The sequence below is a fragment of the Misgurnus anguillicaudatus genome, unplaced genomic scaffold (assembly GCF_027580225.2).
Source record: "Misgurnus anguillicaudatus unplaced genomic scaffold, ASM2758022v2 HiC_scaffold_34, whole genome shotgun sequence".
NCBI lineage: Eukaryota > Metazoa > Chordata > Actinopteri > Cypriniformes > Cobitidae > Misgurnus > Misgurnus anguillicaudatus.
In genome coordinates, this window is record NW_027395284.1 from 4,322,312 (window position 1) to 4,335,693 (window position 13,382).

The 13,382-nt window shown below is 40.0% G+C and overlaps 1 protein-coding gene across 1 annotated transcript in view; it reads left to right on the forward strand.

Moving 5' to 3' along the window:
* The window catches only part of LOC141363339 (E3 ubiquitin-protein ligase HECTD1-like), a gene marked incomplete at its 3' end in the record, with an annotated part of 32,592 nt that extends 19,212 nt beyond the window's left edge, over positions 1-13,380 (forward strand). Inside the window, exons 24-36 of the mRNA XM_073865978.1 lie at positions 3,220-3,396; positions 4,527-5,366; positions 7,097-7,318; positions 7,519-7,652; positions 7,991-8,147; positions 9,180-9,402; positions 9,485-9,539; positions 9,824-10,006; positions 10,336-10,549; positions 10,631-10,713; positions 12,192-12,319; positions 12,987-13,188; positions 13,270-13,380. Of these exons, the coding sequence (XP_073722079.1) occupies positions 3,220-3,396; positions 4,527-5,366; positions 7,097-7,318; positions 7,519-7,652; positions 7,991-8,147; positions 9,180-9,402; positions 9,485-9,539; positions 9,824-10,006; positions 10,336-10,549; positions 10,631-10,713; positions 12,192-12,319; positions 12,987-13,188; positions 13,270-13,380 (2,729 nt within the window). The remainder of the gene's footprint in view (positions 1-3,219; positions 3,397-4,526; positions 5,367-7,096; positions 7,319-7,518; positions 7,653-7,990; positions 8,148-9,179; positions 9,403-9,484; positions 9,540-9,823; positions 10,007-10,335; positions 10,550-10,630; positions 10,714-12,191; positions 12,320-12,986; positions 13,189-13,269) is intronic.
* Between the last annotated feature and the right edge of the window lie 2 nt (positions 13,381-13,382).

Here is a 13,382-nt window from a genome sequence, read left to right on the forward strand (position 1 = left end):
ATTTTCTTAAAAGAAAAATCCAGATAATTTACTCACCACCATGTCATCCAAAATGTTGATGTCTTTCTTTGTTCAGTTGAGAAGAAATTATGTTTTTTGAGGAAAACATTGCAGGATTTTTCTCATTTTAATGGACTTTAATAGAGCCCAACATTTAACACCTAACAGTTTTTTTCAACGGAGTTTCAAATGACTATAAACGATCCCAAATGAGGCATAAGGGTCTTATCTAGCGAAACCATTGTCATTTTTGACAAGAAAAATAAAAAATATGCTCTTTTAAACCACAACTTTTCGTCTAGGTCCGGTCCAGCGCAACCTAACATAAATGCGTAGTGATGTAGGGAGGTCACGTGTTACATATATAAAACGCAAATTTGCGGACCATTTTAAACAATAAACTGACACAAAGACATTAATTAGTATCAGTTGACATACAACAACCTAGGAACGGTCCTCTTTAAACACACTTGTAAACACTGGGGCGGGGTTTCGCGTTCGTCCTCTGTGACCTCTTGACGTCATGACGTATTGCGTGGGGTCACGTTGGCGCATCACGACCGGATCTAGACGAGAAGTTGTGGTTTAAAAGTGGATATTTTTTATTTTTCTTGTCAAAAATGACAATCGTTTCGCTAGATAAGAGCCTTATGCCTCGTTTGGGATCGTTTATAGTCATTTGAAACTCCGTTGAAAAAAACTGTTAAGTGTTGAGTTAAGTATTAATTGTTGGTGTCTATTAAAGTCCATTAAAATGAGAAAAATCCTGCAATGTTTTTCTCAAAAAACATAATTTCTTCTGGACTGAACAAAGAAAGACATCAACATTTTGGATGACATGGTGGTGAGTAAATTATCTGGATTTTTCTTTTAAGAAAATGGAATATTCCTTTAAGTTTCATTTTTAGTAAGGTTTTTGTCAGTTTAAATATTTACGCTTGCGCAAATAGTATCTGTCTAGGTATCCAAAAATATACTATTTTATCTGATTGAGGTGACACAACTGCATAGATTTTTCTGTTCAGATGGAAAATGTGATTTCAAAGCACCAATATAGCAGAATCATTGTGTCACTGATTTTTAAGATACAACGAAATATTGAGTTGCAAAAGTACATCCAAAACTAGACATGAAGTATGCTGTGGGTAGCTAGAAAAATCTGCATTTCAAAAGTATTGTGTAATTTTATCCCACTCAAATACACCCACTTAGTTTTTACTATATGACCAAAATCCAACTTTTTGGCATGTAGGGTTCATCCCTTCGCAGCCGCCCAAAGAAAATTAAAGGGACAAAGCAATCTCAAACTTAGAATTTGAATAAAACAAATATTAAATGATACAATGTAGTGTTGTTGGTTGTCAGCTTTATTTTCCTTAGAATTTGATAATTTAATGCATTTATGAAATTTTAAATTTAATCATAAATCTGCCCAACGCCCCCCAGTTTGGGAACCACTGGAACAAGTAAATAATGTAATTACATAAAGTACCATAGAAGTCACAGTTTCCAATTATTAAAATAATATTGTGAGACTAGGCATGGGCCAGTATGAAATTTCGATAACCTTAAACAAAAATAACACGATGTTGGGGTATTGCCATTGCAACACACACAAAAAAAAACCGTTTCAAATGGACACAATACATTTTATTTTTAAGCAACATACAACATGTATGCCGGGTAAAAATAAAGCCTTTAAATTAAAGGATTAGTCCAGATTAAAAAAAAACAGATAATTTACTCACCACCATGTCATCCAAAATGTTGATGTCTTTCTTTGTTCAGTCGAGAAGAAATTTTGTTTTTTGAGGAAAACATTCCAGGATTTTTCTCATTTTAATGGACCCCAAAACTTAACAGTTTTAATGCAGTTTAAAATTGCAGTTTCAAAGGACTTCAGACGAGGCATAAGGGTCTTATCTAGCGAAACGATTGTCACTTTTGGCAAGAAAAATAAAAAAATATGACACTTAAACCACAACTTCTCGTCTTCCTCCGGCTGTGTGACGAGCCAGCGCGACCTCACGTAATTGCGTAATGATGTCGGAAGGTCACGTGTTACATATATGAAACGCACATTTGCGGAGCATTTTAAACGAAGACATTAATGAGTATCATTCGACATACAACAATGTCGGAACGGTCCTCTTTCTTCACACTTGTAAAAACTGGGGCGTAGTTCTGCATGCGTCAAACGTGACCTCTTGACGTGATGATGTATTATGTGAGGTCACGCTGCCGCGTCACACAACCGGAGGAAGACGATAAGTTGTGGTTTAAAAGTGCTTTTTTATTCTTCTTGCTAAAAATTACAATTGTTTTGCTAGATAAGACCCTTATGCCTCGTTTGAGATTGTTAGAGTCCTTTGAAACTGCAATTTTAAACTGCATTAAAACTGTTAAGTGTTAGGGTCCATTAAAATGAGAAATCCTGGAATGATTTTCTTAAAAACATAATTTCTTCTCGACCAAACAAAGAAAGACATCAACATTTTAGATGACATGGTGGTGGTGAGTAAATTATCTGGATTTTTTTTTAAGAAAATTGACTAATCCTTTAAAGCGTAACTAAACCCCTGGACAGAGCCTGGCAATATTTGAAAAATGCAAGAAAAGTGGGCAGATCCCAACGGAGATAAAGGGGACGAACTAAGCTTGTACCAAGCATGTGGTGAGATCGTAACAAGGGCGTGGTGAGCTTGAACCTGCTTACGTCACGAGTTACTTTTTGGACCCAACATCCAATAGGAAAATTTAACTGCAGTAGCCACCGTTCAACCTGAAGAGGGCAGCACTCAGACGTTTTTACACCATATATTGAAGTATTGAAACACTTTATATCCAAATGTCAAAAAAGTACTAAAATCAATGAACAGCACTAATAAAGCATCATTCTTACAGATCATTAACTAAAAAAAGTTGGTTAAGGGTTTAGTTACTCTTTAATTTTGTGTACCTGGGAAAGGTATCACAGAAAATGTTAGTGGTTATGAAACCTTGACTCTTAAAATCCTCTGTATACCTTGAAACTGGTAACCGGACCATGCCTATGTGTTACAGATATCAACAAAATAGTATTTTTACCAGCACATTTGTTTGTGGTATAGTAATTGAAAGTAGGCTATTTGACAAACAAGCATGCATAATTGTCCTATTTCTTTGGTTAAGGCGCATTGCCTGTTCACCGATCTCACTTGGGCTTGTTCTGCATTTCAGGTAAAGCCGTAAAGGAGGCAGAAGCTAACCTAAGACGCCAGCGGCGACTCTTTCGCTCTCAAGTAATGAAGTACATTGTTCCAGGGGCACGAGTGGTACGTGGCATCGACTGGAAGTGGCGGGATCAGGACGGCAATCCTGCGGGAGAAGGCACGGTGACTGGGGAGGCCCACAATGGTGAGTCAACTTTGTGCGGTGGTAGCTTGTATAGGATAGCACAATGTGTAATGCTTATGCGGTAGCGTCGAACCACTATACTGGCCAGTCCACAATGGAGTTCAGTGGTACTTCAATATTTTAAGGGAAACAAATTGTGAACATCAAGTGCATTTGCATGTCTCGAGTAGCTTTCTCCAGCAAATCCATCACAACAGATAAGTGAGGGGGGAGACTGAGTTACCCGTTATTGATGTTCAAACTGAAGTTGAAATCACAGTGGACTTCCCAGCATGTTTCAGAGAAGGACTGCTTTCAAACCAGCCACTTCCTATTGTAGTTTTCTTTTAAATAAATGCTCTTGTGTGTATTTAAAAATAAATATGCTGTGGTAAAGACATTTGATAGGGCTGATCTGAAACCAGTTTCTCTTCCTGTATTTACTTCCTTGTATGGTGCTTTTCTCTTGCTCTTATTCTGCATGATATGATGTAAAGCATATTAAAGAATCAACCTGTTTCACACCTTCAAGGTCTATTATAAGTGTTAGATAACGATTTTCTTGCTATCTGCTACTGTCATTTCATACTTTTTGTTTTTATTCGTTTGATATTTTGAAGTGCAACCTTTATCCCTCCCCCCCAACTTAACAGGTAACATTTTCAATGTCGTACTTGTATTATCTTAAGCATCCACTCTGTTGCTATTGAATTCTTTGGGCAACCATATTTCAGTGTATAAAACACCCCTTTTAACCTGTCTCCATCAGTCAAGCCAAGTGCATGTTGATGTCACAATTTGCAAGCTCCGAATGAACTCCATTGCAAGTATATTTTACACTGACAGAAACGATTCTTCTGTTCTTTTTCCTAAGTGGCTTTGTAGCTTGGCATTTGCAAAATTCTACTGCTTTTTGTCATTTTTCTGTGCTTCATGTTTCTTCACTGCTTCACCTGGACCAGGGTTAACTTTCCAGTAGACGGTCGTAAAAGATTTGGTTTTAGTGTAACGTGACCTCGCAAAACAGTCCTGTTTTATCATCGCATTTCTGGTCCAGTGTCAAGCTGTTGTCTTTGACTTGCTGCTGTCTCTCTCTGCTCTCTTGCTGGGTCTCACCCGTACATATTCCCTCCTCCCTACCCCATTTTCAGGCTGGATTGATGTCACCTGGGATGCCGGTGGCTCAAACTCGTATCGTATGGGTGCGGAAGGAAAGTTTGACCTCAAGCTTGCGCCAGGGTACGACCCTGAATCAGCCCCGTCACCCAAACCTGTCTCATCCACTGTTGCAGGCACACCGCAGTCTTGGAGCAGCCTGGTGAAAAATAACTGTCCGGACAAGGGTGGCTCGTCCTCCACAGCGGGGGCCAGTTCCTCCAGTCGCAAGGGCAGTAGCAGTTCGGTGTGTAGCGTGGCCAGCAGCAGCGATATTAGCCTCGGCTCCACCCGAGTGGAGCGCAGGGTCGAAAGCCTCATGGAGCAGGTAGGAGTCGTCGCGGGACCCCCGGGAGCAGAAGGACAGGAACCGATCGTTGTGCTTTCCTCAGCAGAAGCCGGCTCCGCCTCCAGCACCAGCACGTTAACGGCGGACACGGGAAACGAAAGTGGAGAGCGCAAGACCCCGGGACCCGATGGGGCTTTGAGACAATCGGCCGATTCGACGGCCATCTCTATGGGGATTGTGAGCGTCAGCTCGCCCGACGTCAGCTCCGTGTCGGAGTCGTCCAGTAAGGATGCTGCGTCCCCGAGGCCCTTGTGCTCCGCCACCAGCGCACGGCTGTCCGTCAGCTCTCTTTTGGCCGCTGGAGCGCCCATGAGCTCCAGTGCCAGTGTCCCCAACTTATCCTCCCGTGAGGCGAGCCTGATGGAGTCTTTCGTTCGCAGAGCGCCCAACATGTCTCGTACCAATGCCACCAACAACATGAATCTGAGCCGAAGCAGCAGCGACAACAACACTAACACGCTGGGACGTAACGTGATGAGCACTGCCAGTGAGTATCTGCAGCCTCACGCTTTTATAAGTGGCAATACTGAGGGGTTTTCTTGGGTTGTGAGTGTACAAAGTTGTAATTTAAGAATCACAAAAATATTTAATTAAGTGTTCAATCTCATTGGCCTAAACCAAAGACAGAAAAAGAAACAAATGGCACTTTTCCACTGTGTAGTACAACTAGGCTCGACTCAATTTGCTTTTACAGACTTAGCAGTAATGGCGGTGCAACTGTAATGTTGTGACATAATTATAAATGTGACACAAACAAACGCATAACATAGGAGCTATGGAGCATATTGATGAAATGAGGTTGTTGATTCTCATCATGTCTGTGGTTTTCACTGCTAAAAAATGGAGTTTGAGAGTTCGTACCTCTACACGCAGACAACGATATCACTTGGTTTGCTTGATGGTGCAGGAGGTTAAGCTAATCTAGCTAATCATTTAGCAGTGATGCAGGTAGTGACGATTCTGTCTGACCAATCAGTGATCTGCAGGGTTAAGTGCTGTTCACACTTTAAAGATAACTATAACAACTGTATTAGCATCCACATCACCGGCGATAACTTTAATTCGCTCACGCGCGTGCTATTTGTGCAAATCACTTACCTTTAATGGCATTAACTATATTTCCTGTAATAAAAAAATTGTTTACATGTCACTAAATGTCTAAGTATGCTGTTCTTGTTGCATTTACACAACGGGTATAACCAGCAGATGTCCTTAACACACTCACCAATGAGCTTCTCCACAGCGTCCTCTGTCATTTCAAATGTGTGTGCCCTTGAAGTTCAAATAGATTTGATTGGCTGTCAATGGTTTATTGTTCATCAGTTGGGGAAAAATGCACAAAGTCATCCTGACGCTATCGTTATTGTTATAGTTGTGATGTGAAATCCGCTGTTCTATTTAATGTAAAACAATTTTTAAAACTCTAGTTATTATGTGAACGGCCCTTTACACGTAACATTTTAGTATCGTTTTAGTAAAGTGAGCCGTACTATGCAGTGGAAAGCGCCAAACGCCTCATCTGCGCCGCGAGTCCTCCAGACGCACGTCAATGCGTCTTCACATTGACTTAACATTAAAATCACTCCCGCTTCACGCCTCTACCACGGCTTGTGTAAACACAGCATGAGAGTATAGTTCCTAGCCATATCTGCCTAGAAAACCGCAACTTTTAATTTCCCTTCGTTCTTGGTACAGGATGTAACTACAGAAGAGTCAAGTTTTAAATAGGAAATATATCGAAACTTATTCTTTTTAAGTTTGATGCTAATGGTCTAATCAGATTCACTGGATTATGCTGCTAAGTTTTGCTAAAAATGGTAGCACCAGACCCGGAGATTGGGTGAATGTATTCCAAAACAGTAAAAATCAAATGTTTAACTCTATGGGAGATGGAAAATTTTCTTTTTTTTTTTTTTTTAAAGTGGAGTGTCCCTTTAATGGCTTTTTGCGAGTGCTTTGATTGGAAATTGCATTATTATTCTCTATAAGCTTGTCTCGCCTTAACTTCTGCACGTGATTAATTAATGATAATAATTTGGGTTTTGTGCAGCCTGTTTCATGATTATTTAATTACACATGTATTTTTATGATATTAACATGACTTATGCCATGATTTTGCAGCATGTTTTTGTCTATAGAGCAAGCTTTTAATTTCGGGTCACCTGCTTATTTTGTTATTTTCTTGAACTAATCACAGTTTTTGGGTTGTGTTTGCAGCTTCTCCTCTCATGGGTGCGCAGAGCTTTCCTAACCTTACCACAACTGGTACCACTTCGACTGTTACAATGTCAACCTCCATAGTAACCAGCAGCAATAACGTAGCCACGGCAACTACAGGTTTGTCCGTCGGCCAGTTGCTCAGTAACACGCTGACGACCAGCCTGACCTCTACATCTAGCGAGAGTGACACAGGTCAGGAGGCTGAGTTTTCCCTCTATGGTAGGCCATGCTATGGTTTTTCACTTAAACAGAAACTCCTCTCCTATCTCACCTTCATCAGCATTAAACCTCTGCAGATTAATCTCTATTTGTGTTTCTGCACTGCTACTAAACTCATACTCTTGTGGTTTGAATTCATTTCCTGTTGTTAGACATTTTTAGTATATGAAACATCTCCCCTCTTGCTATCTTTGTCTCAGACTTCCTGGATAGTTGTCGGCCCAACACGCTGCTCGCAGAGTTGGATGACGAGGAAGACCTACCAGAGCCGGACGACGACGATGATGAGAATGAGGATGACAATCAGGAAGAACAGGAGTATGAGGAAGTTCTGGTACGGTCCAGGGTCAACCTTGGTTACCACGTTCATATTCATAGGGTAAAATCTGTTGAAGTTTCAATAATAGTACAGTGCAACTTCTTTATTTACTTTTTTGTTTCCTTTCTATGGTTTGTTAGAATTTAATGGTGGTTGTTTTTGTTTTACTTTTTTTAGTTTGGTGAACAGTGGTGTATTTACCGTTTAGGATCGTACTTCGTGTAGTGTTTTAGTTCATTTTTGTTTTGACCAGCATGGTTTCCACGTCTGTATAGCATGATATTAGGTAAGATACATGTATGTGCATGCAGTTACATTAAAAACTATTTTGACCATCCATGTTGACCTGACAGGAGGAAGAGGAATACGAAACCAAAGGGGGTCGACGCAGAACCTGGGACGATGATTTCGTGTTGAAGCGACAGTTTTCTGCTCTAGTACCTGCATTCGACCCCAGGCCAGGTCGGACTAACGTCCAGCAAACTACTGACTTGGAGATCCCTCCACCAGGTGCTTTAAACACTAGAAGAGTTTGGTTCCAAAATGCAAAAAATCCATTTTGACTATTTTTGGTAAAAACGTGTTTTCTATACCAGGAAAGTGACAAGATTAAAACCACTATTTTTGTTGTAAACTTTTACGTAGCATCTTTAGGTTATAAAACATTAACAATTCAAATCCATAACTTGATTTTCAAAGATTTATTATAAAAACGGATTATTTTTTCCATGACATGGTGTTTTTTTTAAATGCTATAAATCTATTGAATCAATATATAAATGTGCATTCATCTTTGCCATGTTATATTCATTTAGTTGACTAGTGGTATACAATGATTAAAAAAATAAACATTAATGGCATTAATCAAAACACTTACTTTGTCATATTAAGAAGCTTGGGACGTCGTCGCTGAACTTTTTTGACAGCGATCAGCTGTAAAATGTTTTGGTCCTGCTCGATTTTTGTTGACTTGGAGTAAAATAATGGGAAGTTGTTCATAAGATCCCTGGGGTCAATGTGTTAGCATGACAGAAGCTTGCTGCTGTTGGGAGATCAGGCAACAGCCGGCATTCTTCCTTCGCCCGAGTGTCTCTTGCATAAATTATTCGATTTTGATGGCTTGCGTTTCTTCCCCGTCACAAAAAAATACCAAAGCTTTAGCAATGCCAACAAAAGTATTATTTTGTTTTTGTTTGTTTATTGATCACGAAGTACAAAGTAAATAAGGAAACTAGGATTCTGTGTGTATTCAATGCGTGGAATGGTGTGCTGTGATTGGTTGAGCGGATTTATTGCATTCTGCCGTTTATTGTGTTTTGGGAAAAAAGGGAGAAAAGAAGACGGAATAACATGGCGGATATCGGATTTTGCGTAAAATTAAATACTTTTTAATACTGACCTGATACAATACTGATTTTGGCGATAACTAATTTTTTTAAATGGCATTTATCGCGTTTTGGAACCAAACTATTCACTTCTTTTATGCAAAACATGCGTTTCTCACTCCGACATGCATTTATTACTTTCATATGAACTTTATAGGTACACCTCGATCAGAGGTACAGGAGGAGGTGGAGTGCACACCGTCCCCCCGCCTGGCTCTCATCCTGAAAGTAGCCGGGCTGGGAACTACTCGAGAAGTCGAACTACCTCTAAGTAACTACAAGTCCACCATCTTCTATTATGTCCAAAAGCTTCTTCAGCTCTCGTGCAATGGTGCTATTAAACCCGACAAGCTTAGACGTATCTGGGAGCCTACTTATACGTGAGTCTTTTAACTTTTTGTTAAACTTGGGCATTGTGTAGTGTGTGTTTGTTCCTCAAACGTTTTCTTCTTTGTTTTGTAGAATAATGTACAGAGAATTAAAGGACTCGGACAAAGAAAGAGAGAGCGGAAAGATGGTAATGAAAACTTTCTACCTCATCTTCTCTCTTACTCACTCTCTCCCCCTCTCATTCGCTCTCTTCGGCTCATTAAATTCTTGGCTATGATTTTTTTCTGTGCCTGTCCCAAATGTGTAAATGCTCCTCCTCCAGTATACTGTCTGTCAGTCGTCACTAACCTTAAAGCTAGGAGACTTTTGGTAAATGCACGGCCTCTTAGTGGTTCAACCTACTGTAATGCATGTGTATTGCGTGAGACTTTACAATCAGGAAAGACCAACATTTGGTTCTTCCTGTTGTAGGGTTGCTGGTCTGTAGAGCATGTGGAACAGTACCTTGGCACAGATGAATTACCAAAGAATGACTTGATAACCTACATGCAGAAGAATGCAGACTCGACTTTCCTGCGCCACTGGAAATTAACCGGCTCTAATAAAAGTATTAGGAAAAACAGAAATTGTTCGCAGCTCATAGCTGCATACAAGGTATAGAACGGCATCAGATGTGCATCTATATCTACTGTATATATATACATATACCATCTTTATTTTCCCTTCTCTGTTTTTCAAGTATTTTTTCCTTCTTGCCTGACTATCAATAGCTGTCCTTTTTTGTCTGATGGGCGTAAATGTCGTATCATTATTATAAGTATTATGCTGTCATTGTGAACATTGTTCTCAGTTTGGTTTGATTTAAGTTCTTTATTCGTCTTCGGCCATACAGTATTTGATTTAAATAAGAGCTTTTCGGGATAAAGGATTAATGGCCTGGAGAGGAAAAGTTTCTGTGTAACAGCACGTACTTGATTTTACAGGATTTCTGCGAGCGTGGCTGCAGATCTTCAGGCTTGAGTTCGGGAACGCTGTCCGCCACACAGAGCTGCGATATCCTGAGCGCTGCGCGGGAGCAGGCTCAAGCCAAGGCGGGTTCGGGCCAGAGCGCCTGCAGCGTGGAGGACGTGCTGCAGCTCCTACGCATCCTCTTCACTATCGGAGGAGAACCTTCATCTGGACGCACACTACAAGAAGGTGAGGGGCTTTAACGAAATGCATTCTGGTTATTTTTTTTTTTCACATTATTAATCAATGTTTGTGCTTTTTTTTGTATAGAAGTGGAAGAGCTACAGTTCAATGCATCACCTGAGGAATTCGCCAGCAAAAAAATTACAACCAAAATTCTGCAGCAGATCGAGGTATGTATTTTGGTGTTTTGCTTAAGACTGTCATGATTATGAAATTTGAATGACGGTTAAATGATTAGTCCATTTTCTAGATAATTTACTCACCACCATGTCATCCAAAATGTTGATGTCTCTCTTTTTGTTCAGTCGAGAAGAAATTGTTTTTTGAGGAAAACATTCCAGGATTTTTCTCATTTAATGGACCCCAACACTTATATGCAGTTTAAAATTGCAGTTTTAAAGGACTCTAAACGATCTCAAATAAAAAAATTAAAAAAATAACTTTTAAACCACAACTTCTCATCTGTCTCCGGTCCTGTGACGCGCCAGCACGACGTCACGTAATTGTGTAATGCCGTAGAAAGGTCACGTGTAACATATATGAAACGCACTTTTGCAGACCATTTTAATCAATAAACTGACACAAAGACACTTACCGGTAAGTATCATTTGACACGGTCCTCTTTCTCCACACTTGTAAACACTGGGGCGTAGTTTCGATACGTCATCCGTGACCTCTTGACGGGATGACGTATTACGTGAGGTCGCGCTGGCGCGTCACAGGACCGAAGGATAAAGAAAAGTTGTGGTTTAAAAGAGCATTTTTTTATTTTTCTTGCCAAAAATGACAATCGTTTTACTAGATAAGACCCTTATTCCTCGTTTGAGATTGTTTAGAGTTCTTTGAAACTGCAATTTTATACTGCATTAAACTGTTAAGTGTTGGGGTCCATTAAAATGAGAAAAATCCTGGAATGTTTTCCTCAAAAAACATAATTTCTTCTCAACTGAACAAAGAAAGACATCAACATTTTGGATGACATGGTGGTAAGTAAATTATCTGGATTTTTTTTAAGAAAATTGACTAATCCTTTAATTATCAAATAAATTGTGACGATCAATTGTCTGTTTTATTGCTTTGAAATTTAATTCACATATTTTTTTGATCATGAAGTAATTTTTACACATTTTGTGATTATTTTGCAAGGTTTACCTGGCAGTAAATATTAATACACATAACACGTATTTAAAAGTAATTATTTAATGAAAATATCTTAAAATGCAATCAAAATGAACTGATTATACAAGAACATGCCTTAAATAGTAGCCAAACATGTCTGTAGTGGCTGCAAAAAAATAAATTCCTTACAGATCCTTAAGAATAGCATCCTTTACTTCCCTAAATTTGGAATTGCTGTTTCGGAAATATGTGTTTTACCTGTCAGTTCATACTGGTTATCAAAGTTTTGCAGCATTTCTTTAATTGTTGTTTTCTCCACTGTAACGCCATACATTGCAAAGCCATTCAATACACTGTAAGTTTAGGAGGCCATCTGATATGGTCTCGTTTTATACACTTGCTGCAGCTCCCCCTTGTGTTTTTAAAAGAGATGTGCAATCATTGCGATGATCTTAATGATCACGATGAGATGATTATTTAATCATTGTGACAGCCCTAGTTATGCTGTAAGTACATTTTTGTCTTTTAGGAGCCACTGGCACTGGCTAGCGGGGCTCTTCCAGACTGGTGTGAGCAGTTAACCAGCAAGTGTCCTTTCCTCATCCCCTTTGAAACACGGCAGCTTTACTTTACCTGCACTGCATTTGGAGCCTCCAGGTTTGTGTGCACAGTTTACAAAGAAATCATTACTCAGGTCTTTATTATTATTATTATTATGCTGAACCATACATGCCTTTCCATCTTACATGGAAACCAGTGGTGGCTTGTGACTGCTCATCCGAGGGGCGCAAATTCAAAATATGTGTTCGGAGTGTCGTGTGTTGCTTGCGTTTTCAAAATATGTGTTTGTTGCATCATGTGAATCGTGTGCATCACGTGTTTTGTCTGCTGCACATGCGTCAAAACTGTTTATGATAAAAGAGACGCTCACGGTAACAAAATACACGCAAGACACTCCCTTAACAGGTAATTTTGATTACGCATGAGATTATGTGAGTATCTGGCAAACCCGAGCGGCTCTTTTATCATAAACCCTTTAGACGCATCTGCAGCAGGCACTTATTTTGACAAAACACGTGATGCACACAGGATCTCTCTACGCAAAGAACACATATTTTAAAAAAAGGAATCACACACATGACGGGCTACATACATGTTGTGACGTACTTCACATCGAGTGCCCTCGAAAAAGAAGTCACCGGCCGCCACTGTTAGAAACGGTCCTTAAAAGAATAGAAGAACTGGAGTGTAACATGCATAGACAATTGCAATAATATTAACAGGAGTATAAAGTGAGTGATTGATGAGTTTGTTTCTTCTACAGGGCTATAGTCTGGCTCCAGAACCGTAGAGAAGCTACTATGGAACGTTCCCGGCCATCCACCACAGTGCGTCGTGATGATCCCGGGGAGTTTCGTGTGGGCAGGCTCAAACACGAGCGCGTCAAGGTGCCTCGTGGAGAGAGCATGATGGAGTGGGCCGAAAGTGTGATGCAGATACACGCTGACAGAAAGTCTGTGCTGGAGGTAAAGACCACACACTGGTCTGGGTTATACTTTGTTAAATCTGTTTTGAAGACTAACAGATGATTTTCGTCTCTCACACAGGTTGAGTTCCAGGGAGAGGAGGGTACGGGTCTTGGTCCCACCCTGGAGTTTTATGCTTTGGTAGCTGCAGAGTTTCAGAGGACCTCACTTGGTATCTGGCTTTGTGACGACGA